General features: G+C 43.3%; 2 protein-coding genes and 1 long non-coding RNA gene across 5 annotated transcripts in view; 2 read left to right on the plus strand and 1 right to left on the minus strand.

Moving 5' to 3' along the window:
* The window catches only part of SNX25 (sorting nexin 25), a 52383-nt gene extending 45657 nt beyond the window's left edge, over positions 1 to 6726 (plus strand). The window contains exons 14-19 of the mRNA XM_079989912.1: positions 863 to 1027; positions 2054 to 2171; positions 3142 to 3208; positions 4355 to 4536; positions 5128 to 5228; positions 6134 to 6726. Coding sequence (XP_079846038.1) covers positions 863 to 1027; positions 2054 to 2171; positions 3142 to 3208; positions 4355 to 4536; positions 5128 to 5228; positions 6134 to 6214 — 714 coding nt within the window. The 3' untranslated portion in view covers positions 6215 to 6726. The remainder of the gene's footprint in view (positions 1 to 862; positions 1028 to 2053; positions 2172 to 3141; positions 3209 to 4354; positions 4537 to 5127; positions 5229 to 6133) is intronic.
* Positions 6727 to 7701: 975 nt separating this feature from the next.
* Positions 7702 to 24504, minus strand: LRP2BP (LRP2 binding protein). Of its 3 annotated transcripts, none has more exons than XM_079989942.1 (9): positions 23942 to 24504; positions 21091 to 21223; positions 19368 to 19480; positions 18210 to 18317; positions 15296 to 15438; positions 14025 to 14130; positions 11267 to 11490; positions 8303 to 8468; positions 7702 to 8123 (listed from the first exon to the last, which is right to left on the minus strand). In XM_079989942.1, exons 2-9 carry the CDS (start codon positions 21197 to 21199, stop codon positions 8058 to 8060), a joined length of 1035 nt encoding a protein of 344 aa, XP_079846068.1. In that variant the 5' UTR covers positions 21200 to 21223; positions 23942 to 24504; the 3' UTR covers positions 7702 to 8057. The 3 variants fall into 3 exon arrangements, with proteins under 3 accessions (XP_079846068.1, XP_079846066.1, XP_079846067.1); XM_079989940.1 differs by having other exon boundaries at positions 23890 to 24501; XM_079989941.1 differs by lacking the exon at positions 23942 to 24504 and adding an exon at positions 23072 to 23317.
* Positions 8402 to 15124, plus strand: LOC307223717. The gene is made up of 4 exons (XR_013842211.1): positions 8402 to 8490; positions 9732 to 9799; positions 11087 to 11168; positions 14892 to 15124. It is a non-coding gene; the product is annotated as an uncharacterized lncRNA (long non-coding RNA).
* Positions 24505 to 26657: the final 2153 nt, after the last annotated feature.

A 26657-nucleotide genomic window follows, 5' to 3' on the forward strand; every position in this document is an offset into this window, starting at 1 on the left:
ATTAGGTCCAGTCGTGGCCGACTCTGGGGTTGTGGCACTCATCTCGCTTTACTGGCCGAGGGAGCCGGCGTACAGCTTTCGGGTCATGTGGCCAGCATGACTAAGCCGCTTCTGGCGAACCAGAGCAGTGCACGGAAACGCCGTTTACCTTCCCGCTGGAGTGGTACCTATTTATCTACTTGCACTTTGATGTGCTTTTGAACTGCTAGGTTGTCAGGAGCAGGGACCAAGCAACGGGAGCTCACCCCGTCGCGGGGATTTGAACCACCAACCTTCTGATCGGCAAGTCCTAGGCTCTGTGGTTTAACCCACAGCGCCACCCGCGTCCCCCAATGCTTAAGTAACTCTTTTTCAGGATCAAATAATACGTAAAACATCTTAGTAATTTCTTTTAAGTACTGTTGAGGGGGCGATGGGATTTGCTTTATTTGATGGCCCCAAATTGACCAATATGCAAGGAGAGGGGTGTGCAGCCTGCACCCAGCTACCCATGCCATTGACATGCAGCTACTGGGGGGAGTCCAGTTAGCTACTGACCACACTGGTGGCAAAGCCTACAGATTGTCCCTTAGCAACTCTCTGAGGCCATTGTTAGGTAGGTCCACTTCCCACGTAGACGGCACCAGTGTGAAAAGCATAAACAGGATGCTTCCCCTGTGCTGTTTTCAATTAACATACTTGCCAGGAATGTGCCTAGGAGCTACTGAAGTGTATTGATTCCAGAAATCACTGCTGATTTTGTAAACCCTTAAGACTGGCTGACATTGGCAGTGCTGTTAACACTCCTTGCCCTCATGCAGAGTCTTCATCTGCTCTGCTTAAAAAAGAAAATTACAATTGTGGTGGCTTTTCTTTTCCACAGAAATTGCTTTCTGATGACAGGCTCTGTCAGAGTGAAGCACTTTATGCCTTTTTAAGCCCTTCTCCAGAACACCTCAAGGTTATCGATGTCCAGGGAAAGAAATCTTCTTTTTCACTCGCTTCTTTTTTGGAGAGGCTTCCCGGTGATTTCTTTTCTCATCAAGAGGTGAGTGGGCAAAGAGCAATCTTTACGGTAGATGAGCACCCAGAATAAATAGGAAGCGTCTCAGATGGAATTATCTGCAGAATTAATTTAAATACATGAACTAATGGACAGCATATTAAAGTGCTCTACCAATTGTAGTGCAGGTTGCCAATGAATGTTTGTGCCATCTCCACATTTCACTGGCACCAACTGTCCAAGCTCCACTGAAAGCTATTGTGAAATCCATTGTGGCTTGTGCCCAGGTACACAAATCTTGGTGATTGAAGCACGTACAATGGCATGCATGAGACCCAAGTCTAAGCCATGCCTTGCCCAGTTCAAGAATCCTGGGTAGCAAAGCCTAGGCAGTATTCTAGAAAGCTTCTGTCAATATACAGTGGTACCTCTGGTTAAGAACTTAATTCATTCTGGAGATCCGTTCTTAACCTGAAACTGTTCTTAACCTGAGGTACCACTTTAGCTAATGGGGCCTCCCGCTGCCGCTGTGCCACCGCTGCACGACTTCTGTACTATTTCTGGCTTAGCGGAGTCTGTAACCTGAAGCGCCTGTAACCTGAAGCGTCTGTAACCCGAGGTACCACTGTAGAAGCACCATTGGTCTCAACAAATCAAGGTGGCCCCTTCTGCTCAACCTTTACTACCATGGCTGTCCTCACTAATTCATTGGCAAGAAAGAGTAAGAGATAATGAACTATGGGAGTGAAGATTTGGCATTAGCATAAAACAAGTGGACAGCCTTTGAATGGCTACAAGATGTAGAGGCGTAAATCTGGATCTGACAGCTGATTTATATATGCAGGGGCATTACATAGTATCTTCTTACTTAAATGTTTAATTTGAAATAATTTGTGATGCCTGTCTCAGGCATATAAATTTTTGCTGGAGGTACAGACTTGGACAGTGTGGGTGGCTCCACCATTAGGCGGAAGGAGCAGCCTCAGATTGCTATCTTAGATGGGGAGCAAAAATGGCCGCCATAACTTTTGGAACCACCTTTGCCACCCTGTGCTTGTTTGGTTTGTCCAGGAGGAGGCTGAAGACGATGACGACCTGTCTGACTATGGAGAAGATGTGGATGGGAAACGGGATGCCCTTGCTGAGCCTTGCTTCATGCTGATCGGAGAGATATTTGAGCTGCGAGGAAGTAAGCAGTGGTTTTGTTCATTGTTGGGTTGGACTAGATGACCATGGTGATGTTCCTTCCAACTCTACAATTCTATGATTCTGTGAGTGCACTCATCAGGATGCTAGAAATGCACCACATTTTCATGCTTGGTTTTAATATGGGACGGTGGTTTTCTGTCGGAAACATGACTTGAGCCATAAATCAAGCACTTGCGTATGTAAAATATTCTACATGCACCTCATTGCATAGACGTGTGTTTTTTGCATGTAGCATTAGCATGGTTGTGACCTGGGTAGGTGCACTTGCAACATTTACGCAGGTAAAATTGTTCTACCCGTGGCCCACATAAATCAGGTTTCCTGCACCTCATTTGCATATGTCTTAGTCATGGTTTACTGTTAATGCGCAGCCCCTGTGTTGCAGAAATAACTCTCTAAAGAAACATTCTGAAGTTGGGCATGTTGAGCAGTGTAACTCTTTAGCTAATTTCCACATGGAAAAACGTGTATTAGTGTTGCATGCTATATGTTAAAATCCTCAATGTAAAATAGGCAGTGCTTTTTTTTAGGGGGTACTCAAGGGTACACTGTACCAGCACCTCTTTTTGTTGTTAAAAAGTATGACACTTACTGTAACAACTTCGTGGTGAGTCCCGACGCCTATTTTTTCTAGGAAAAAAAAAGCACTGAAAATAGGTAGCAATAAATAAATGAGTTTTGTATCCTGATACATTCAAACCATCTGTGTGCAAATGGAAGCACTAGGAAAGAATTGTTCACTAGAAAGGTTGGCCATTTTAAAAAATTGTCCTTCCCTATGAAGGCTGCTGAGTAGGAAAAGTCACATAATCACTTGTAGTAATTAAAAGGAGATAGATTTATACGTAGTAAACAGCATAACGTGAACATATACTTAAGAGTATTTGAGTAGACCCTAACTGCATGCTTGGAGTTGACTTCTGTGTGCTGCTTGCTTTTGTTTGTTTTAGTGTTTAAGTGGGTGAGGAAGACGCTAATTGCACTAGTTCAAATCACTTTTGGAAGAACCATCAACAAGTGAGTGCATTACGATTTCTCTGCTTCTAGAATTGTACTCTGAATCAGCTGCTTGATGCAGGAACAGCTGACAACAGCACTGACATGGCTAGCATGTTTGTTCAGAAACTAGCTTCTGCATGTTTCTTTGTATGTAGAAAAGGAAAGTTAAAATTTCACAAGCTTCGTTTCAGAATTCCAGACAAATCTTTCTTAACTTTCCCCATGCGCCTTGTATGTCACAAATCCTTATGTACTCAGGGCTGAACCAGAAAGCAGGGTGGCTGGGAGAGCCAGGTTTACCCAAAATTTGGTGCCAAGGAAATTCAAATTTGTGATCTGCATCAATTTGTATATATTTGCTTATTTTGCATAATTCTAATTATGTTAGGCATGGGGGAGATGAGAGTTGCACAGCACATTGCCAAGCTTCTGAGACTTCATCAGGCATGCCCTACAAACTCCCAAACCTGTCCTTGCAGCTTTGGGGATTAGAAACTTGCCCGCCCCCCCCCCTTTTAAATGAAAGCATAAGAGTTTCAGGATGCTGAATTCTTCACCCAGTATCAGATGTAGACACACAGTGGTTGCATTGAAATATAATGTGACTAGAAGCCACCAGAGGGGGCATGAGAATGGAGGATTTCTAGCTATTTGCATGTTTCCATAGAACAGTGCTTCTCAAACATTTTGAAGTGGGATTCACTTCTACCTTTTTAAAAAAATAAAAATAAACCACTGCTTCCCCCTCCACAACAATACAGTAGTATCACATTTTAAGTTAAAACTTAAAAAGTTGGTGTTTTATAGTTAATATTATTATAGCTGCATTTATGTATAATTTTATTATTACTGCCAATTATTGTTTTACTCAAACCTAGTTTTCACTGCTTGCTGCTATCCTGTTCCTAGCTCTCTCTCCCTCTCTTCCCCCTTTTTATTTTCCAAATTGTAGGTATTGCAGTTGTAAGAGTAACATTTAGATTAGTCCAAGTTGCTGTATTGTCTAAGCAACATATTGTATCTAGGTGGATATTTGCCTCGTGGAAACCCTGTTTTTGTTGCTTGATGTGCAAGTTGTCTCTAGGAAGTTTCGAAGTGGGTTAAAAGCATGTCTACTCTGGCTATAGTATTATGACCATTTCTTCTTGACGCCTCTCCCTCAAGGCAAATTCGTGACACTGTAAATTGGATCTTCAGTGAACCAATGCTTGTTTACTACATCAATGTGTTCCGAGATGCTTTTTGGCCAAATGGAAAACTGGCGTCCAGCTCAAAGCCCAGAAGTGAAGAGCAAAGCCGGGAGACGAAACAGAAAGCACAGCAAAAATTACTTGAAAACATTCCAGGTGAGCATATCAAATCACGTGTCATGTTAACGTTCAGAATGTAATGAATCAAAGGAGATTATGGTAATAAACAATATTTACCATTTGTTTAGCCCTTAGAATGTTCAAAAAGCTCCACAGGCAGAGTTAAACTCTCCCCACTTTAATAAGCAAATCTATGAGATTCTATGAGATTAAATTTTAAGCAAACCAAGTACACACAGAGAGAGAGTTGCATATTTAACCTTTATACAGATCCCTGACATCTGTCAGATGTTACTCTGTGGGTAGAAGAACTGTTTCTTTTAAAAGAAGTCAGGGTGGCATTTAGGTAATAAGGAACTAAATCTACTGCTCCCAAATATTGAAAATAAAAAGGCACTTTACACGTGTATTACTCCATAGTATATTCTTCTTGATGTTAAAATCTCTGATTTGTTTTTAAAAGATAGATAACAGGAATCTATTTTAACATTTTGGATGTGCAGGCTTTTGAATCAGTATCTCAATACACAGCTTACATTGCTCATTGTATATATATTTTTAATTCATTTGAATTTCTTAAAACACATTAGCAGATGCGTCACCAAAATTAAATATCTTTTCTTTCAGATACACTACAGAGTCTTGTTGGTCAGCAAAATGCTCGCCATGGTGTAATCAAAGTCTTCAATGCACTTCAAGAAACCAAGGCCAATAAGCATCTTCTTTATGTGAGTTACCAGCACATTATTGCATGGGTTTGTTACTTAAAATTACGCTTCCTTCAGACCTCAGAACTCGGATTCTTGGTGTTAGTTTCTGGCATTTACCCTTTGGCCTGCAACAGTAGCTGTTTTATCCTCTAACCTTTTAGAGTTATCTGCAGAATTTGTTTTAAGCAGGGATGGGCAAGAGCCACTGAGGGAAATGTGGAATTTGGGAGATGAAATCCCCTTGAAGGTCTGTGCCCTTTGAGATTTTGGTTTAGACTGGGAGGAAGAGGGATAATCTAAACCTGATAAATTTACTAGTGCTAGAGGTCTTCGTAGGTATGCGAAAATCTGTGCAGAGCCCTGTAGGTGCCAGTAAACATTGATGATGAATAATAAGGATTTGTCCTCCCCAGAGGGCTACCAAGAACCTTTTTCCATGTGTGATTCTACAACTGCCAGATGTGCAAATTGTTTTTTTAAAAAACAGCCAATGAACCATAGTACATAGTGGACAACCTGTAGCCTTCCAGACAGGGCCGAGCCCGTCCATGAGGCAGTCTGAAGCAGCCGCCTGGGGTGGTGGAATCCCATGGGGCTGTGCCCTGCCCACCACCAGAGTTGCGTGGCAGCTTCCAATGAGATCTTGTGGAACCAGGTATAATACCTTAGAAAAGACTTTTACTGGACAGCCACTCTGCGTAAAGCGTAAAGGGCCCCACAACAATCTGTGGACTTTACAGTAACTGCTTCCTTCCATGTATGCCTCTTGTCCCTGAATTAACCACTGTGGGATCCATGTGGTAGCCCTTGGGGGCAGGGTGTGTGGGCTTGATCTCTGCACCTATTAATGACTTGCTATCCAAGTTTGTAATTACCGGTTCAGAAAGAGGGGGGAAACGCTTTTAATCTCTCTTCTTTTCCAGGTGTTATTGGAATTGCTGCTAATTGAACTGTGTCCTGAGTTGCGAACTCATTTAGAGCAGCTTAAAGCAGCTCAGGTTTGAATCTGCACAAGTGAATTACTAGAGACATGTCTGTTCTTAATAGCAGACATGTAACTTATTTCCCTCTTTTCCACAGAGGGCTGGCTGAGGACTACTGCAAATTTGTATTTTTTCTTTTCTTTTTAAATTCTACATGGAGCAAACAAGACTTGAAAGAACTGACGATACGGTAGAATGCCAGCACTGCATAGTTTCTGGCTTTTATTTAACTTGTTACATGAATAATTCTGTTTAAGATGCAGATTGAAATGTAAATGTTAATATAAGGTATAAGAATTATAGAGTATTTTAAAACATTTATGAAAGGCATTTTGCTTTAGTGGTATACCAATGAATGTTGTACAGTTAATTTCCTTGCTGAGGATAATGAACATTCCTCTATTTTCTTGTTGTATTGAAGAGCCTTGTTGTGCAATATATGTAAAGATATTGTGTAAATTTTATTGTTTTTATTTTTACCAAAGATTTCCCATAGTTTGGAGCCTTTGTAAGCAATAAATAACAAAAATGAACTGTAGTGTTTCATAATTAAGCTACACTTTCAGTGGGTCAAAGTGCTGCTTTCAGAGAGAATTGCACTGATTCTGCAAGATGCAGAACATAGATTTAATGTCATAAATCACATGAATGAATGACTTGGCATTCATTGCATAAACAATTATACTAATAACCTGTTCACTTAAACCTTTCATCCCCTCTTGATATCATCTATATGGCTATTTTCCTAAACATGGCTCTTTTTAAAGCACTGGTAAAAGAACATCTGGATTTAATGCGAAGGTTGCCAATTCACTGCTGAAGACTCCTGCTTTTTGAATTTTCTGAAACTTAATTTAGTCCAGCTAGGAAATGTGATGGTATTCCAAAGCCTGAATGGGCCCAAAAGCCTTTTGGGTCTCCCACACCTTAACAGATGGAGAAAAAAATCCCTTTTCAGTTTCTTGTTCCTAAAGAAAAATGCCGCAGTACAGCCACTTTGCTTTTCCATGAGTGGGTGCCTCAGTCCATTGCCAGCTCAAAACATAGCCACTACTGCCTTGAAAAAATGCCCAATAGCTTTGTGAGTAGTAAGGGACTTTTACGGTACAATTTCAAATGCACACAATGTGTCACAGTGTGTCAGTAATCAGCTCCACATGCCTGAGCTCACGGTTTACTTTGATTCTGTAATACACCAACCTACACAGGGCAGAGGGTTTAGTGCTCACCAGTTTCATGCAGCTACCCAAGAGGCATGTCTTGACAAACAGACTGTGACTAAATTGTAAAGCTTCAGCATCTGCAGGGTGCTGTTCAGCAATACTAGAAAGGTCTGATGTGGGACTTTTCAACCAAGTTTTATATGTAAAGGATGGTTCAGTTGTTTAATTCCAGTATTCTTTTGCTGCAACTGATGACTGAAATAAGAAAAATTATCTAAGAATCGAGGGGTATTTAATAAGCTGGCCTTGAAAACTTTTAAGTATTTGTAGGCAATGAAAGATGCATTTAATGATGCACTTTTTATTAAGTAAACTAGGGTTGGACAGCCTTCCTAATGCTGTTTGATTCCATCAGCCCCAGTCAGCATGGCAAATTCTCAGAAATTGTGAGAGACAGTCTTGCACCCCACCTTGATACCAGGTAACAGAGCTACAGTTCTGAACTTAATGCACGTTGATGGTTTCGTAACACTGAAAATAAGTCATACAATGCTTTACTTTTAGATGAAGATAATCAGAACATTATGTGCCTAAAATGCTTGAAGTAATAACCATGATTTATCAAAAGCTGAACGACAACTAACATTTGTCGTTATAAAGACAAACTGCCGGAACTTGCTCAGATTCATCAAAATGATGCTCTAAATTCTCCCATGATTAGCCAGTAGCTCAAGTTCAGAAGCCAGATCGGGATCCAGCCTGCATGCCTATAAACACAAAGATGAATTAGAGTGACCATAATTGCAAATGAACCTTTATACCTTCATTGCATTATATAAAACTTACATTACAAAGCTACAAGGACACACACTTTTAAAAAAAAGTATTTTGAATGAAGATCCAAATAATGTCGCCTCAAAGAGCTAACAGAGTAAAAGCGACTTACCTTAGAATAATAATTTTTAGCTGCTGCTAAATCTTGTTGTGTTCCTAGACCAAACTGGAGACATCTAGCCAAGTAGAAGGAAGCCATAGCAAGCCCTCTCTTTATATAAAAAGGAATGCAGTCTGTTGCCTTTGCTAACTTTTCAACGTCATCATTTTCTGCAGTCCTGTTTGGATTCACAATACAAGGTAAAAGTTTAGTTATTCTCAGAACACTTGGGGGCCACCATTACGACTTTGCCAACTGTTCTTCCTCCACATCTGATCAAACCTCTCACTTTATACCTCACCCACCCCCTTGCTATCCCTCCGCAGCAGTCACAGCTAGCACAAAGCACCTCTCTACTCACACCTTCTGCTAACCCCTTTTAAAGCAATGGGGAGGTGCTTTAAAGAGCAGTTTTCTGGAATGCTAACACAGCTGGAGGGAGGTACTTCAGAGTGCCTTGCTAAACAGCTCTCTGATGCGCCTCCCCCCTCCATTAAATAAATTTGTCAGGGCTGCCTGCCACTGCACTGCTTGTTTGCTCACCTGCCTGCCTGTCGTTTGCCCTGTTTACTTGTTTTTATTTTTATTTATTAAATACTGGAGTTGGTGTGGTGGCCTACCAGCACCACGCAAACTTCAGCATGACAACGTCCTTGCATGTTGATGTTTAAGGGAAGAAGCAGGAATAACTTGTATAATTGGTGCATTTTTGTGCTAAAATCCTCGTGTCCCTTCTCCACTTTTTGCAAATGAACCAAGAGACAAGCAAAGGGTTGTTAAAGCCATATTCCTTGTGAAACAGCAACAGAGACAGGCTTGTGTCATAGTCCCCGCCCCCACGCATCTTGTCTTCTCATTCTCATTTGCCTGAACATGAAAAGCATGTTGATAGGGCTTTTGTTTCTGTTTTCAGAAAAAAATGGAGGGGACGTTAAATACTAAGAGCCTTTTGCTCTTGGTCAAAACAGCATTAGAACGAGAAGGGTCTGCAAAAGCTGTCATTGCTACTGCTGTCAGAAGGAGGTGGGAGATTAGAGGTTTGTTGTGATCTCATAGCAAAGCAAGCTAATCATTATAAATTGGGAGAATTAAGGGCCAGACTAGATGATATTATTATTATTATTATTATTATTATTATTATTATTATACATTTATCTATACCCCACCTTTTTCCCTGATGGGACTCAAGTCAACTTACAGACATGATGGTGTTCAAATTGTTTGGTTGTGTGTTAAACAAATAACTGACATGGGAAGGTGGTGATCCAGACTGAAAGCATGCTGGGGGTTGGAAGGAAATAGGGCTTTCCCCCTACTATGGTACCAGTCCTAATTGGGGGCTTCCTCCCTGCTCTCCCTTCCCAGAACACCAGCATGTTCTCTCTTCTCAGGGTCCCTCCCTTCTCATTGTACTCAAACATCTCCCTCTTCCATTCTTCAGCTGTGTCCTCTGTGAGAGAAAAAGGACGCAGAGCCCACAAATGGACATGGCAGTGAAGGCAAAACCAGGTGCAGAGAAGGGCTGCGGAAAGGAATAGAGAAGTGGCTTCAGAAATGGGGTTGTGGTGGTGAAAACCAAGCTTAGTAGTTGCATGGGTGGGAAGGGGCAACCACTTTGGAGTAAGTGTGGAGGAATGGCGAGCAGAGCAAGCAGGGACACAGCCCCTACTGGGTTAAACAAAAAATGAAATCAACTGTACAAGGCCAGGCAATGTGAATAATGTAATGTTGAGTTTGGCCCAAAGATTTCACAGTAGTATAGTGACTTGTTGCAATGATCTCAGGCAGGCAAGCAAGCTCCAATAAGAATTAAGGAGTCTTTGGCAGTTTTACGGTATGTTTATTTACAGTTAACACCTAGAGAGCAGCTCCGAGCCTGCTGCTCTTAGCTACAAGTTGGTCACTCTTTTGCAGCACAAAGGATGCCAAAGTCCAGTCCTTCATCTCTTATACTTCCCTTTCAGCTCTTCTGGTTCAGGGACAAGGAGGGTAGACTCCTCCCCCCCCCTCAAAAGAAGAGTCCTCTAAATGCTGCCTCCCTCCTGGTTGCATAGCAATTCCCTCAATGTCATCTACTCCTCCCCTCTCTCTGTCTGCAAGCCTTCTGAGTCTGCTGTTCTATCTGAGTCTGGGAACTCTTGATGAAGGGGGGGGGGCGAACTAACCCACTCCTGCTCTGTCTGTGACTGCATTCCCTCGTCTTCAGAGTCAGACTCTTCCCAGAAATGTCAGATATAGGCTGCAAACCCATGTACACTTTCCTAGATGTAAGCCCCACTGAACATAGTGAGCCTTGCTTCTGAGTGAGCATGCTTAGACAGGCACCATTAGGCAAAAGGTTAGCTGTATCATTCTTGTCACAAACCAGGTAGGAAGAAGTGGAATGCTAGCTATTTCCCAAAGTTCTAGGACATCATTTAGCAAAACCATTAAGGCAAAAATGAGAGTGCTGAATCATTTCGCCATTCTCAAATGACATCCAAGTGCTTTAAAACTGAAGCTGGATGTATTGCTGAAAAAAACCCTTGAGCTAGAAGAAGATTACTTTAGCACTTGAACATGCGATCTGGAAAGTAAAATAATTCTTTATTGAATAGTGACATGAAGAAAATTGTCCTACCACCATGCCTCACCAGATATGAACTAGATAATTATGCCTTTCCTGGGTAAACTCATGTGTTCCTCCCACTTAAATTCTAGTATCCTGAATTTAGTGGATATTAAGGGCAAAACATAAAACTGATTGTCCATCTTCTCCCCCCCCCCCCGCCGTCTTTTCCCTTTTGCTGCAGAAAGCAAGGAGAGTCAAGCAGAGAGGAAATTTAGTTGCAACAAGCAGAATTGTTTTTTTTAAGATCAGCAACACAAAAATTAAAAGGTACCATATTTCTATGTATCTGTTTTTTAGGAACTGATCTAATAATGCCTTTGTTTTCATCATCAGCTTCCACTTGAATTACTAATGAATTAATTTACCTTTTGGCAAAGTCAGCTGCTTTTGTAAAAAATTTCCTTTTGTAGTAATATTCCACCAAGTGACCTTTAGCATAGACGTTCCCACGATCTGAGGCTGCAGTCAGGCACTCCAGAGCAGCTTTTAAATTTGGACGTACACCGTGCCCATAAAAATACATAAGACCAAGGATGCCCTGTGATTCCAGGCTCCCATTCCCACAAGCTTCTGAATGCCAAAAGAAGGCCTGTAGGAGAAAGAATGGGGTTTTGAAACATATATAGTGGCAACATGGTTGAATGTGTACTGTACAAAATACACTTACGAGCAGCCTCACTGGCTAGGCAGAGATGTAGACTTGTAATCACCAAAACATAACGGCCATTAAATTACATGTCATTGGCACTTTAGCCAACTGATTTGAGGGCTCTCTTATTACATAGACTAAAAAAGGTAAAGGTAAAGGACGCCTGACAGTTAAGTCCAGTCGCAAACGACTGGGGTTGTGGCGCTCATCTCGCTTTACTGGCCGAGGGAGCTGACGTTTGTCCGCAGACAGTTTTTCCGGGTCATGTGGCCAGCGCAGCGCATGGAAACGCCGTTTACCTTCCCACCGGAGCGGTACCTATTTATCTACTTGCACTTTAATGTGCTTTCGAACTGCTAGGTTGGCAGGATTACATAGACTAGGGGGTACCAATGTGGTTCCCACAGGGGCTTTTGCCGACGCCTACGGGGTCCTCTGCCCTGGCTGAAATCAGGCTTGAAAGAAACATTCTGTTGCAGCCCATAGAACAGGTTGTGGTGTGGCCTTGGTTGCGGAGTTTATATGTGGTGCCCGTCACAGTTTTTCCTGCTTGTTCACGGTCCCAAAAATGTTGGCAATTCCCAATTTAGGCATATGCATAAATGGCAGTGAAAATGGTAGTGAACACGCCAGCACTTCTGGCGTAGGGTATGGGCAGCTACCAACTGCAGTATAGACTCTTGGGGCTTGTCCACCGCATTTCTGCTTGCCCTGTGCTCGATAGGCATTGGTACAAGAGGTTCTTTGCCCTGCTGCTTTCCCTAGGAAAACTTGCTGTTGAATCAGAACAAATGTTGATCCGCAGAAAACCCAATTGATGTTTTGTTCTGATTCAGCGGTAAACAGCAAGTTTTCCTGGGGGAAAGCAGTGGGACAAGTGGAAGTGTGTTTGAGCACTTAATCTTAGAACACAGTCTTTTAAAAAGAGCAAGCCAATGTTTCTATTTACAGCCTGCCAGATGTTTTGCTTAGTTATAAATGCAGAACTTCTTTGATATTTAATGCCTTCTTATTTTTTGAAATGTTGAGCTCATGGCATTAAGAAAAGACTGGTTGTTAAATTACCCCAGGATGTTCAAGCCTTCCTTCAAATGACTAATGCTGTTATCATGAGATTCAAGTCTGATGTGCCAACCCACGCAGCTCATTAGTGTTTCATTACGCAAACCTGGCCACAAATGTCAAAGGGTCGAAAGTGAATTTTGCTTTTGCCAACGTACAACTTCATTCTTTTTCTTTGTAGTGCTGCTATCATCTTCATTTTATTTCTACACTGCCCTTCATCTGCCGATTGCAGGGTAGTATACAACAGTACATTAAACTATTCTCATAATTGCTGTGGCTCAGTTTCTGGGGCAGGGGGGAATGATTTGAGTTTATATTGGTGCAAGTTGGATCCTTCTTTCTCCTAGGTATTTGAAAGCTAAGGCAAAAATGGCTTAAATGGGGGAAGTGTGTTTTGCTTGAAAACTCAGGGAAGCAAACGGCTTGAGGGGTAAACCACACATTTCACTTCTTGCACTGGCAACGATCCTAAGTGAGATGGGTATCCGGTACCCTAAATTCAGATAAGGTGAAAGGCTAGTGTGCCTCTTAGTTTATTCTGAAAGGTAGTAAAAGCTAGCTCTTCTAAATGGTTTAATATACCAAGCATGTTTGAGGGGAGACCCTATTCACATAGAGAAAAAATAATAGGTATTTTTTTCCTCAATCAAGGAAGAAGGATTTGCCTGTATAACCAGGCTTCTACATGCACTGCCAATGTGCAGCTGGATACTCATAAGTTCTCATAAGTGTCAGAATGTCTGGATCATCTTTTGTTGCAAATGGGGATGTAGCTTCACAAAGAGCCACTAGCTCATGGGTAGGCAAACTAAGGCCCGGGGGCCGAATCCGGCCCAATCATCTTCTAAATCCGGCCCACAGATAGTCCGGGAATCAGCATTTTTTTAAATGAGTAGAATGTGTCCTTTTATTTAAAATGAATCTGTGGGTTATTTGTGGGGCCTGCCTGGTGTTTTTACATGAGTAGAATGTGTGTTATTTGTGGGGCATAGGAATTTGTTCACCCCCCCCCCAAATATATATATATATATATATATATATATATATATATATATATATAGACCGCACAAGGTCTGAGGGACAGTGGACTGGTTCCCTGCTGAAAAGTTTACTGACCCCTGAAATAGCTCTTACACATACCTAGTTGCCTACAGCTACAAGCGGATTAGGGGCAGTGCTGCTGTAAAACTTTCTTCCCCTGGCAAAAAGTGCTGCATGTTAAAAGGCACCAGGTACTTAAGAAACACCTTAAATTGCTTGGCAACCTTTCATTGCAAACCAGTTGTGGATACACAAGTATTTTGTACTACTCACTTGATTCTTGCCACATCTAAATCACAACAGCCTCATTTAACTGGACAGCACACCTGAATCAAGCTTTGTGATGTAAGCCAAAGCAAGACACATACCTTTTTCAGATCCTTTCGATGCTTTGCTGAATACAGCATCCCAAGGGCTGTTTGAGCCTTTACACTTGCTTTTGGGTTCCCGTGGTCTGCAGCAATAAACCATAAACTGGAAGACATAGAAAAACATGAGTGGCATGGTTGGCCTGTTCCTCTTAAAACAGGCATAGGTAACCTGTGGCTCACTGACTGATTTTATATGGGGGTGGGCAGAAGAATAAAGGGAAAGGGAGAAGCAATGGACAGAGCTACACTGGTAAAGAAAAAGCGATTTATGTGCGTTGCATGTGCGATATGGGACGCGGGTGGCGCTGTGGGTTAAACCACAGCCTAGGGCTTGCTGAGCAGAAGGTTGGCGGTTCGAATCCCCGCAACGGGGTGAGCTCCAGTTGTTTGGTCCCTGCTCCTGCAACCTAGCAGTTCAAAAGCACATCAAAGTGCAAGTAGATAAATAGGTACCGCTCCGGCGGGAAGGTAAATGGCGTTTACGGGCACAGCTCTGGTTCGCCAGAAGCGGCTTAGTCATGCCGGCCACATGACCTGGAAGCTGTACGCAGGCTCCCTCGGCCAATAAATCGAGATGAGCGGCGCAACCCCAGAGTAGTCCACGGCTGGACCTAATGTTCAGGGGTCCCTTTACCTTTATGTGCAATATAACATTGTGTCACCAGATGGCAATGTGGAGTCCCGTTTTTCTCTACCTGTTTTCCCTGTTTAAATTTACAATGCTTTAAACTGAAATGCTTCTTTGATGTGTCTAGATCCAGCCCTAGACAGATGAAGCAATGGAAGGTGGAGAGTTAAAAAGCCCTCGGTAAGTTATCGCCCAGACCTCTGGCAAAATTAATCTGTTGTTCCATCTCCTGGCAGCCAAACCCATTATGTGGAGGTGATGGAGAAGGGAATGAAATGTATTTTAAAAGGTGATAGCATGCACGGACAAAGTGGCTCTGTCCCTGCCCACCAATGACACCTGACAGATTACTCCTAAGTGAATACTGGCTTTGACAAGTGAAAAACAACAACAAAGGTTCCCCACTCCTGCTTTAGGGCTGTTCTATATTGTAGTGTCCAGATGCAATTACAATGAAGTGGAAAAATGGCAGACTGCGCCCCTCGTCTCCGTGCTGAGAAAATGCACATTTCCTACCAGTAAAATAGCTATGTGGTGTGACGAGTCAAAAACTGATGTGTGTGTGCGTGAAAGAGGCATTAACGCATGTGACCTTTCTCAAAAGTGCATCCACATAGCACAGGTGTCTCGTGAAGGTTACCGTTCAGCATCTTTCTCTGAAATCTCAATTCCACATCCTTCATAGCAAGCTCTTCCAAGGTTGTAGGCAGCGGCAAACTTCAAATGCCTTGCTTTAGGGGAACCAGAGTTGATAATCTTCTCCATATATTCAATTCCCTTTTGCTGTAGGTGACAAAAACAGCAAAAATACACAGCATAACAAAACTACCAAACACAGCATATGAAATCCATATTGGCAAACTTAACAAAAACATTAACATTCCACTAAATGTAGCAGTTACCAAGGGGGTAACTGTTTGTTACCAGGGGGAAAGTTTGTGGGAAGAAAGGTTTGTGTATCAGGAAACCTAGCCAGATGGGTGGAGTAGAAACAATAAATTATTATTATTACTATTATTTATTATTAGCATAGGACTGTTAGGATCAAGGCAAAGTTTTGGGAAATGATGCTTCTGCCATTCTAAGGAGGCAGAAATGTATTCCAGTTGGGGAGGCTTCTCTGGCAAGCTTGAGCCACAATCATTGTGTGGCTCGCAGCAGCCAGTCAGATTGGCTGGAAACAGGGTTGTCTACATGGATGGAATCTTGGGTTACACGTATTTCATTGGATCCACAAGTAAGGTATGTGATACACATGGATGTTTGCCTGAGTGATTGTAAAAAGGTAAAGGTAAAGGTACCCCTGCCCGTACGGGCCAGTCTTGACAGACTCTGGGGTTGTGCGCCCATCTCACTTAAGAGGTCAGGGGCCAGCGCTGTCCGGAGACACTTCCGGGTCACGTGGCCAGCGTGACATCGCTGCTCTGGCAAGCCAGAGCCGCACACGGAAACGCCGTTTACCTTCCCGCTGGTAAGCGGTCCCTATTTATCTACTTGCACCCGGAGGTGCTTTCGAACTGCTAGGTTGGCAGGCACTGGGACCGAGCAGCGGGAGCGCACCCCGCCGCAGGGATTCGAACCGCCGACCTTTCGATCGGCAAGTCCTAGGCGCTGAGGCTTTAACCCACAGCGCCACCTGCGTCCCTCTGAGTGATTGTATCTATCTCCAAATATAGCCATCAACATGCTAGGACCTGACCGGAAATTGGTTTTACTGCCTGTTTGATTTCAGGTGGTTTTATGGCTTATGTTTTTAACATATACATGATTAAATACTGTGCTCTACTGGTTTGCTGGGCACTGCTCTGGGAGACCCTTGCAGTATAGAAACAGTGATTTCTTTTTAGGTGGTGAATGCCTGTGTTAAGGCAGGCGTGCTCCTGAGACTCTCTTCTGTGGCATCAAATCAGAGAGTAGTGGTTTGCTGATTGTCGTCGTCCTTTCCCGCAAGCAGTTGCATGAAAACCCTCTTGGTCTTACTTTCACCTTCTATGGGAACCCAGAAACACATCTGGAAAATGCTGCCTCTCTATAGCTGCCAACAGACTTGGAGAACAGCCCAGTTCCCCAGGATGTGCTAGAGCATGCTCTGTAGTGATCTTTCTTTTTTTTCCTTTTTTTTACAAGTACCAATCTGAGTAAAACAGAAAGGGTTTGGTAAATTGTAGCCAGATACATAGTGTGCCTGATTTCCTCACAATTTTATCTGCTTCTTTCATTTGGTTTCACGTGCAGTATTTCCTTTGGAAATTACAATGACCCCCACCCCACAATGTAACAAATATATTGCCCTCTAGTGACATTAGGAAATATTTCATATGATTAAGATGGACACTTAATACAGTAATTGGCTTTTAAAACTTAATTTAACTGGGCAGCATATAAATTTCTTCATTTTCATCTTTTTTTAAAAAAACCCTTGTATCAGAATTCACATATGCATACATTCTAGCTCTAGCATGAATGCAGCACTCAGGGACAGAACTACAGTCGTACCTTGGTTCTCGAACGCCTTGGTACTCGTATGTTTTGGCTCCTGAACGCCTGAAACCTGGAAGTAAGTGTTCCACTTTGCGAACATTTTTCAGAAGCCGAATGTCCAACGCAGCTTCCATCTGACTGCAGGAAGCTCCTGCAGCCAATCAGAAGCCGCACCTTGGTTTTTGAACGGACTCCCGGAACGGATTAAGTTCGAGAACCAAGGTACCACTGTAGTAGCATTGCATACTACCCAGCATCTATGTAGGCCATCTGGTACATGTTCTCCAGGCTGCTCACAAAAAGTCTAAAACAATTATTTGCTGCATAAAATTATTTTTACCAGTAGAGTGGGGAAAAAGATAAAACCAAGACAGCAGCACAAATGTACAGCAAATTACAGATCTGACTTTGAGAGCCTGATTTTTAAAAAAGGCTTGTACAGATTAAAAAAATTTTTTTTTTTACTTGGCACCCAAAAGATCATAATAAAAGCACTAAGAAAGTCTCTCTGTGAAAATAATGGACTCTGCCTACCATATTTAGGGCACATTCCTATGATTCTCAGTAGGGCCTCTCAGAGGCCATAGAATATTTTAGACCACCTTTTCCATGGATAGACCTCCTTTTCATTCTCAGGCCTTTGGCGAAACAATCTATGGCCTTTTAAATTGTGGGGCTGGGTTATTGCTTTTGTTTGTTACTATGGTATGCATTTTTGTGTTTTTTATATTGTAAGTTGTCCTCTGATCCTCAGATGAAGGACGGTATAGAAATTTAATAAATAAAAAGCACAGCGCTCTCAGAATTGGGTGCTTGGGGGGGGCAAGATCCCCCCAATAAACTATGATTGCACAACCTGACTTTATCAGTGACTGAATTTGCCAACTGAAAAGGCTAACAGTCTAGAAGCATCCTCTGCTTTCTGGCTCCACAGATTTGCTCTGCCCAATGATGTTATGCTTCAGACATTTGCTTATTAATCTGCATCTTTGAAATTAATGCTGTTAAGTAAGAAAAGTTGTTACCTAATGAACAACCAAAGGGGGGGGGGGACCAATCTGGTTGCAACTTACAGGATCTGGTGGGGTCCCCAGTCCATCATAGTACATTACGCCTAGTTGATACATGGACTGAAAATCTGTGTTTTGTTCAAACTGCTGCAGTGCCTCTTCATACCATCCCTGTGCAAGAAACGAGAGATCAAATACTCAGGATTAAATCTAGCTACTGAAGCCTTGGGGATACAATTGTGCCATTTTAATGTAAAATATTGTAAAGAAAATATAAAATCCAACCCAGAAACTGCAACTAGACATCCTGGAATATGGAAATTATGTGAACTATTTAATAAAACATGTTGAAATGCCTGGATCCAAGCCATGAGAGATGCGTGTCACTTTCAGCAGAGAACCTTGGAATAAGAACTAGCTGTTTTTGTTCTCCTGTTAAACTGGCCAGGTTTTCTGCCTGCTCCCCGAAACAGAAATGCAAAGACTACAGAAGAGAGGTTCTTGGGAAGAAACCACTGGAAATAACAAGTCACATGAACCCAAAATTTTGTGTGTGCTTTTGTGATGGGCTGTGTACAGAGAGCAGTTTCCTTCACTGAGGTCACTGGACAAGTCTGAGCTGATATCGGGGTTCCCACTGAGCCACAAAGGATCACTGGAGAAATGGGTGGAGTCCTAAATGGATTTCATTTTCTTCATTTGTATCTAGCCATTGGACATCACAAAGCATGAATGTTAGCAAACTACAGATCTGCATAAAAATGACATAAGTTTACATAAGACTGACCCATACCCAAATAAAACTACATACAACAACATAAAATTCTGAATCTCTCTGGCAAATCACGGGATTGCCCCTTAAATTGTTAGGCCCAATTTTAGCACATATTGAAATCAGTAAAATAAAAATAAAGATGTAAAGCCTGAATAGAATAATATAAGTCCTGAACAATATAAAAGCATGAATAAACTTGAAATTCTGCATCTTCCTGGCAGGACAGGAAGATTCCCCTTAAATTTCCCCTTAAAATTTCTCCCTTTACAGCAGATAGAAAATGAGCCAGTTTGAGCATATTACACCAATCTGACCTGGTAAATGGTTGTGAATTTTCCTAACATATTGGCATCTGAATTCTTAATCCCACATTTCAACACTGATACTTGTTCAACACAATTTCAAACTTCCTCTTGTATGTATATGGTGTGTGCGCAAAGTCCCACCTCTTCAAAATACATCTGCCCTTTGAGAAAAGAGGCCAAAGGATCTCCATTTTTAATCCGCTTTTCCAGTAACAATTCAGCCCTTGAAAGCAGATACTCGTGACTGTAAATCTCTGTTTAAAAAAGCAAAAAACAAAAATAGTATTTGATCCTGAAACTTTAAAACAATATTCATTGCATTATCATCACCTATGAGATGACGTAGTTCTTGTTTTGCTACACTACAAGCTGCATTAAATAGTCTTCGGACTTTTGATATTGTCTGCATGCATCCTGCGAAATACAACTTGGGGCTTGCAGCCAAAGTAAGTGGCCCCAATCCAAAGATCACCGTACACAACAATTTCTGCCTGCGTGTACCAGCTATACAGATGGCACAGTCAATTTTTAAGTGCCTGATTAATCTGGGGAGAAGGAGAGCCAAAATTCAGCCCCCTTACCTTCAACAGCCATATCCACAGGAATATCAAAGCTGACCACACCATCTGCCAGGAAATATGCTTGCGGAACAAACCCAGCATTCACAGTGTGTGTATTCTTTTTATTTAAAAAAATCTACAACACTCCTTGGCACCTGAGGGGCCCAATCCTCAAAGCAGGCCCATGCACACATTGCACAGATTGCCCTCTTTGTGTCAATGTGCCTGAATGATTTCAAAATGTTCCTGGAAAATAAATCTGACCTTGAAGCAAAATTAAGATCAAGGAACAAAGCTCCTTGTTAACCAGAGGTTCTTTTCTTCCTTGTGTTTAGGAAGGTGGTAGCAGATCCCACAAGCCAGAGGAAGACAATCTTTTCAGAGCTAAGGGCTGCAATACTGGTGGCGATAGGTGGGACCAAAGCAAGAAGTGAGTGGGTGTGGGACACTCCCTCTCATCCATGCCCCCCTCACACACACACACATATCCATTCACACAAACACACAAGCACCATCTCTTCCGTTCATTCATCCTCACCCTGGGTGTGGGCTAGAGGCTGCAACAAAAAAGGATGTGTGTGGCTATATACATTGCTTATACACCACAACGGATGAAGTAAAGAAGCAGCACCTCTCTACTAAAGAATATGCTTTCATTCAGCTCAGAAGCTGCAGTGTGCAGGAGTGTTACTTTACAGCAGAGATGGGAATCTGTGTTCTCCAGATGTTGTGAGACTCCAACTCTCATCAGCCCCAGTCAACTACTGTGAACAGATTTTTTTTTTTAATGATACCATCCATGGGATATGGAATGAAAAAGCGAACAGCCTAGGCACCAGAGTCTTCATTATACAGTGGATACTCGGGTTGCGAACGTGATCCGTGTGGGAGGCATATTCGCAACCTGCAGCATTCGCAACCTGCAGCGCCACATCTGCACACTCATGGGTTGCAATTTGGCGCTTCTGCGCAAAGTGTGATCGCCGAAACCCGGAAATAACCCGTTCTGGTACTTCCAGGTTTCGGCGGGTCCATAACCCAAAAAAACGCAACCTGAAGTGTCTATAACCCGAGGGATGACTGTACACCTTTAGGTGCTAGGTGAAAAAATGTTCCTCTTCAACCAGGACTTTGGTTGACTAACATCCTAGGTCCTTTTAAATGTGTTTGTGGGAGGTTGGGGTGTGTGTTTTGTTCTTGTTCTTATTATGTATTCAGTGTTTTTGTAGTGTATTTGTATGCTGTAAATCACCCTGAGATCTCCAGATCAAGGGCAGTATACAAATTTAATGAATAATAATTACCTGGGTCAGGTTTGAACTCTCCTGATTCAGAAATCTGGAGCTTTGAGATGGTTTGGAGAATGGTCTCGCTTCTACTTTCTTGAGGCAGAGGCTCACTGGTCAGCTCCATTTCTTTCTTTCAAACACTTTCTTTCTGGAATAAATGAATAAATTAGGAGTAAATGCCCAGGCTTGGGAGATTGTGAGGACCACAGAATAATTACTACTTGCGCCTCATTCAGCCATCAAAAATAAGAGATTCAGAAGCTACAATCTAATCCTCTAAGGTTCTCTTCTTAAGAGGAACATCTCATGCTGATTTTTAATACTACCCACATTTACCTTTATGGGAACGCACAGTGCCAGAAACTTTCAAAGGCCTCTTATTATGAAGGGCACCTTCTACACTTTGCCTGATCTTGGCCAGGCTCCAAACAGTTGAGAGGCTTGATTTGAAACAGGAGGCAAAAAAAAAAAAAAAAAAAAAAAGAGAGAGAGAGAGAGATGCCTGATGTCTACACATACCACTAATCCAACATTTGAAAACAAGCAGATATGCTGTTGGCTACATACATACACATTTCCAGGCAATTGAAAACTTTTACTAACAAGGGCTCAAAATAGGATAAGAGAAAGCAAACTTTGGTGAGGGGGGGTCATCTTGTATAGTTTTTTTAAAAAGTTTGCTCTGCCGTGCCTTGGGCTCTGCAGAACAGCACAAACATTCTCTCTTTTTTATAATATTTTTATTGCTTTTCCATTTTTAACGTTATTATAACATCATATCTCCCTTTATAAATTTTTAGCTCTACCGAGTCATCGACTTCCCTCCGTTCTGTCATCTGGTTTTTATAAAACACATCCTAAATCCAGAACAGCACAAACATTCTCAGTGTGACAGGGCCCGGCGCAAAATCTTATGAGGTTCCATAGTTTTGCTTTCCTCCATTGTGTTATGGTAGCAACAAATCCTTTGGCAAGTCTTCCCTGCAACATAATGACATTTATTTTGTATGTTTTTAACCTGCGCTTTCCCCAAGAAGCTCAAGGCAGCACACTCCTTGCACTCAACTCTCATTGGGGGTTCCTAGAAGCTGTCAGCATGCAACAGTGGCCACACAATGGCTCTCAAACCCTTGCTGAGTTAGGGACTTCCCCTGCATGTGAAGATAGGCTCTGACAGATTGAGAGGACAAGACCGATACAGGGAAGTGATGGGCAGATGGGACTAGTCAACCTGGGAATCTAGAAGAAGGAAAACTCTAATCCTGAACCGCCACTGCCCTGTGGGATATCTTTGGGAGAAGAAAAGGCTCAGGAGTAAACCCTACACAAATCCAGTGTGGAGTCACTAAGACTGTCGGATAGCATCTTGTACACCTCCTTCTGGCAACTCCTGCAGCCAACCTGGTGCCACAAATGCATTGCACAGCCTTTGTTTGGACCACATCAGCAAGGCCGAGAGTGGGGGGGGGGTCTTATCATTTGGACATCCCAGGTAAAGGTAAAGGACCCCTGAATGGTTAAGGCCAGTCAGAGGCGACCATGGGGTTGCAGTGCTCATTGCTTTCAGGGAGCCAGAGTTTGTCTGTAGACAGCTTTCCGGGTCATGTGGCCAGCATGACTAAACCGCCTCCGGCGCAACAGATCACCGCGGAGGAAAACAGAGCTCACGGAAACACCATTTACCTTCCCGCCGCAGAGACCTATGTATCTAGCGTGCTTTCGAACTGCTAGATTGGCAGGAGCTGGGACAGAGCAATGGGAGCTCACCCTGTCATGGGGATTCAAACTGCTGACCTTCTGATCGGCAAGCCCAAGAGGCTCAGTGGTTTAGACCACAGTGCCACCCACATCCCAGGACCTCCATACACACTGCCCAGACTTGCGCCCTGGGGGCGTCACTTCAGCCCTAACGCAGCCGTTTGACTTCACCCCCGGAAGGTGCACTCCATTGTCTCTCGAGACAGACAAAGGCCAACAAGAAGCGCCTAAAACTTACTCCAATATCAATCTGTGCCAACAGTCTGTTGCCAGGATCCTAGCAAAGAGTCCTGCTAAGGTCAAGAGGACTTTCCTGACCCTATTACTGTGGAAATAAATGCCTTGTTCACAGACCTAAAGGGATTAACCTCTAAATCTGGAGAGACGTTTTGTTTACAAAGGGAGATTCTCACACATGTAGGACATGAAGAAGAAAACAAACTAGGCGCACTGGTGACTTATCCTGTGTTTTAGAACTGAGTGAACTTCCTCATCACTATATGGACCCTCTCAGCTTATTATGATGGCGGTCAGTGATGTGATGATGACGATTCTGTGCCCATGGCTGCCTCTCACCCCTCCTTCGGAAATCTGGAAAGTGGGAGGGCGAGGGTGTCCCTTTCCTTCCCCACGACTCGTCGGAGGAATTGCCCCCAACAGCTGAGCGAATCAGGGAAAGGCGGGTGTGTCTTAATTCGAGCCGGAGCTTCTAGGGCTCAGAACACTTTCCGTGCCAGGGGATGGTGCTCGGGTGGTCGCCGAGACTGCGGTGTGCCCTCTGACCATGCGCAGAGTGCACTAGCGCCACCCAAATTAACCCGTGCACCTGTGATTTAGCCGCGGGGTCTGATGCGCGTGTGACTTCAAGTGGCGTTCGAAACCCAGTACTTAAAAATATACCACTGTAACATTTGCGAGGGGGCAAAACCAGGCGCTTTGTTGTGTGCGTGGGGGCGGGAGAGAGAAAGAGGGAGGGAGGGAGGGAGAGAAGTGCATGGAAAGGGAAAATGAACCCGCCCGATTCGGTTCCCCCCCCCGCGCGCGCGCGCGACTCACTGAATTGACCACCGGTTCCCATGGCGAACTGCGCGCGCGCGCACTCACTCACTCACTCTCTCTCCCGCTTCTCAGCGCCCGCCTCCTGCCAGCTTCGCGTTGCTTGGCAACGGCGCCTTTGAGCCTCCCAGAAAGACCCGCCCTCTCCCAGTGCCCCGCCTCTTCGAGTGCTGCGGCGGGCGCGAGCGCTTGGCGGGGAGCGGAGAGTGGGAAGGAGGCGCTGAGGGAGCGGGAATCCTTTGTTCGCTCTGCTGAGGGCGGGGCAAACGAGGGGCGCGCGCGCGCGCGCGCGCGGTCGGGTCACAGACAGCCCCGCCCCGCTTCTCCTCATCCTCCTCAGTGCCGGTAAGGAGGAGGGATGACAGGGTAATGTGCGCGCACTCCAGAAGCTGCCTGCGACGAGGGAGCATTTCGTTGTCTCCTCAGCAGCAAAACAGGGCAGTCCGTCACAATAAACAAACAAATACATAATTACAACATTGCAACCTAGCCAAAATCAAGAGGGGCTTCTGGGAAAGTGATGATAAAAAGAAGAGTGCCTCTGAGCATATGCAAGCATGTGAGGCAGGAAGCTACTGGAATAATCTGGCTTGTAATAGCTAATTCCAATTGATATTTATGCCTTATGGTTTGCTCAGAGTACCAGCTCTCCTGAAGCATTTCGCTGCATGGCTTTGACTGCGGGAGTTTTGTTATTACCAAAGTAATTTTATTCTGTTATGTTGCTGTGCTTGTGGCTAATGCTAATTTACCCCAAATTGCATCTCCGGAGGGAGGTGCACAAATTTGATGTTTTAATTCTGTCCTTCCTGTCTAGGTGGGACACTGCAGTGACTCCGTGCAAGATGGTCAATTTGAGAGGAAATGCAGCGGTATGCAAACTGCGTCCTTCCATGTCTGTGACTGTTAAGACTGCTAGTTTAAAATTACAACTATAGTGTTTTACAGGAAAGCGCTACCTACTCATAAAAGGTAGAGAGTGTCAGGTGCTGGGAAACCTGAGTTACAGATATGTGCTAAAATATTTAGGACTCACTGCTGGTGGCTCAGCGGCAGTGACAAAGTGTAAATTGTTCTCTCTTACATTTCTAGCTGTTCTGTAAATTGGCAGCGGGGAGATGCACACATCTTTCCCTTTACACAAGACCCAAACAAGAGTAGAAGCAAGATTCAAAGCTTTCTTCTTGCTTCATTATGTAGCATCTTAACGATTCTGTTGAAAAATCAGGATTGAAACCAGACTGAATTAGCTCTTGATTCTGTTTCATCAAGAAGCCGTCAAACTAAGATGCTGCATGTGTGCATGGGACAGGAAATATTTCTGAGGACAAACAACTTTAGTGAATGTATTTGCTAGGTTTAGAATTAATTTTTATCATAGGTAAAGGTACCCCTGCCCGTTCGGGCCAGTCTTGCCAGACTCTAGGGTTGTGCGCTCATCTCACTCTATAGGCCGGGAGCCAGCACTGTCCGCAGACACTTCCGGGTCACGTGGCCAGCGTGACAAGCTGAATCTGGCGAGCCAGCGCAGCACACGGAACGCCGTTTACCTTCCCGCTGGTAAGCGGTCCCTATTTATCTACTTGCACCCAGAGGTGCTTTCGAACTGCTAGGTTGGCAGGCGCTGGGACCGAGCGACGGGAGCGCACCCCGCTGCGGGGATTTGAACCGCCGATCATGCGATCGGCAAGTCCTAGGCGCTGATGTTTTACCCACAGCGCCACCCGCGTCCCTGATAAACTTTTATAAATTAAAAAAATTAAGTCCTGTGGGCAGTCTACATGAATCTATTCTCTTAACTTAATGTGTTGAATATACTACAGTGGTCCCTGCAGGAGATTGGCATACACACCCATAATAAAATGTGAGGGATTGTGATGTAAGAATAATCTCCGTTTAGTATCTTAGTTGCTAATTGTTAGATATTTCTTTGCTTAACTCCCTTATCTGAATAAACACTTTATGCCTTCTATTGCCTTTAAGTCAGTACAGTGTGCTAGATGGTTTCCATTTAGATGGTATGTGGTTCTAGATGTTTCCAGTTCTATTGTTTACTTGTATGGAGATATATAATAACATACTTTAGCCAAGTCCGGCATAAGAAACACAAAGGGTAGCAAGAGCAACTATTATCCCAAACTAATGAGTTGGCTTGCGTGGATGAAAGATCCTGTGCTTGGCAACCATTGACTGTCTCTGGGGGTCAGGAAGCCCCCCCCCCTTACTAATTCAGAATGAACTTATGTATGCATTTCCCCCACATGGGACACAAATAGCAACTTGAGGAAGCAGTAATTTAAAACCAGGAAAATGATGGGGGTGAAGAAAACCCCAGCTTCTCAGCCGACTGAGTTCCTGTTTACTGATCTTAGCCACATCTATGGTTTGGTTCTTAGCCATTAACCAGTTTGCAGCCTTAGGCAAGCCACTATTTCTTTGTTTCCTATATGTACTATGAAAATAACAGCACTCAGCTATGTCACTGGGCTGTTGTAAGGATTACTAGAGATAACATATATGAAGCAATTAGTTTTTAATCATTATTTTCCTGGAACATGGACAAATATCAATCCAAATTATTTTCTTGCTCATTACTTCCACCTAGATCCTCTCAAATATTTAAGACACCAGTGCTGAAGTAGTGAACCACTTTAGTATCTTCTGCATATGGAATTATTTGGTTCAAGTGTTTTCATGACCAAGCACATTGTGAGACTTCTTGCTTCACCTATTATAGAAACAGGCTGCAGTTTAAAGGCATTTAAATA

The sequence above is a fragment of the Podarcis cretensis genome, assembly GCF_951804945.1.
Source record: "Podarcis cretensis genome assembly, chromosome: 9".
Lineage (NCBI taxonomy): Eukaryota > Metazoa > Chordata > Lepidosauria > Squamata > Lacertidae > Podarcis > Podarcis cretensis.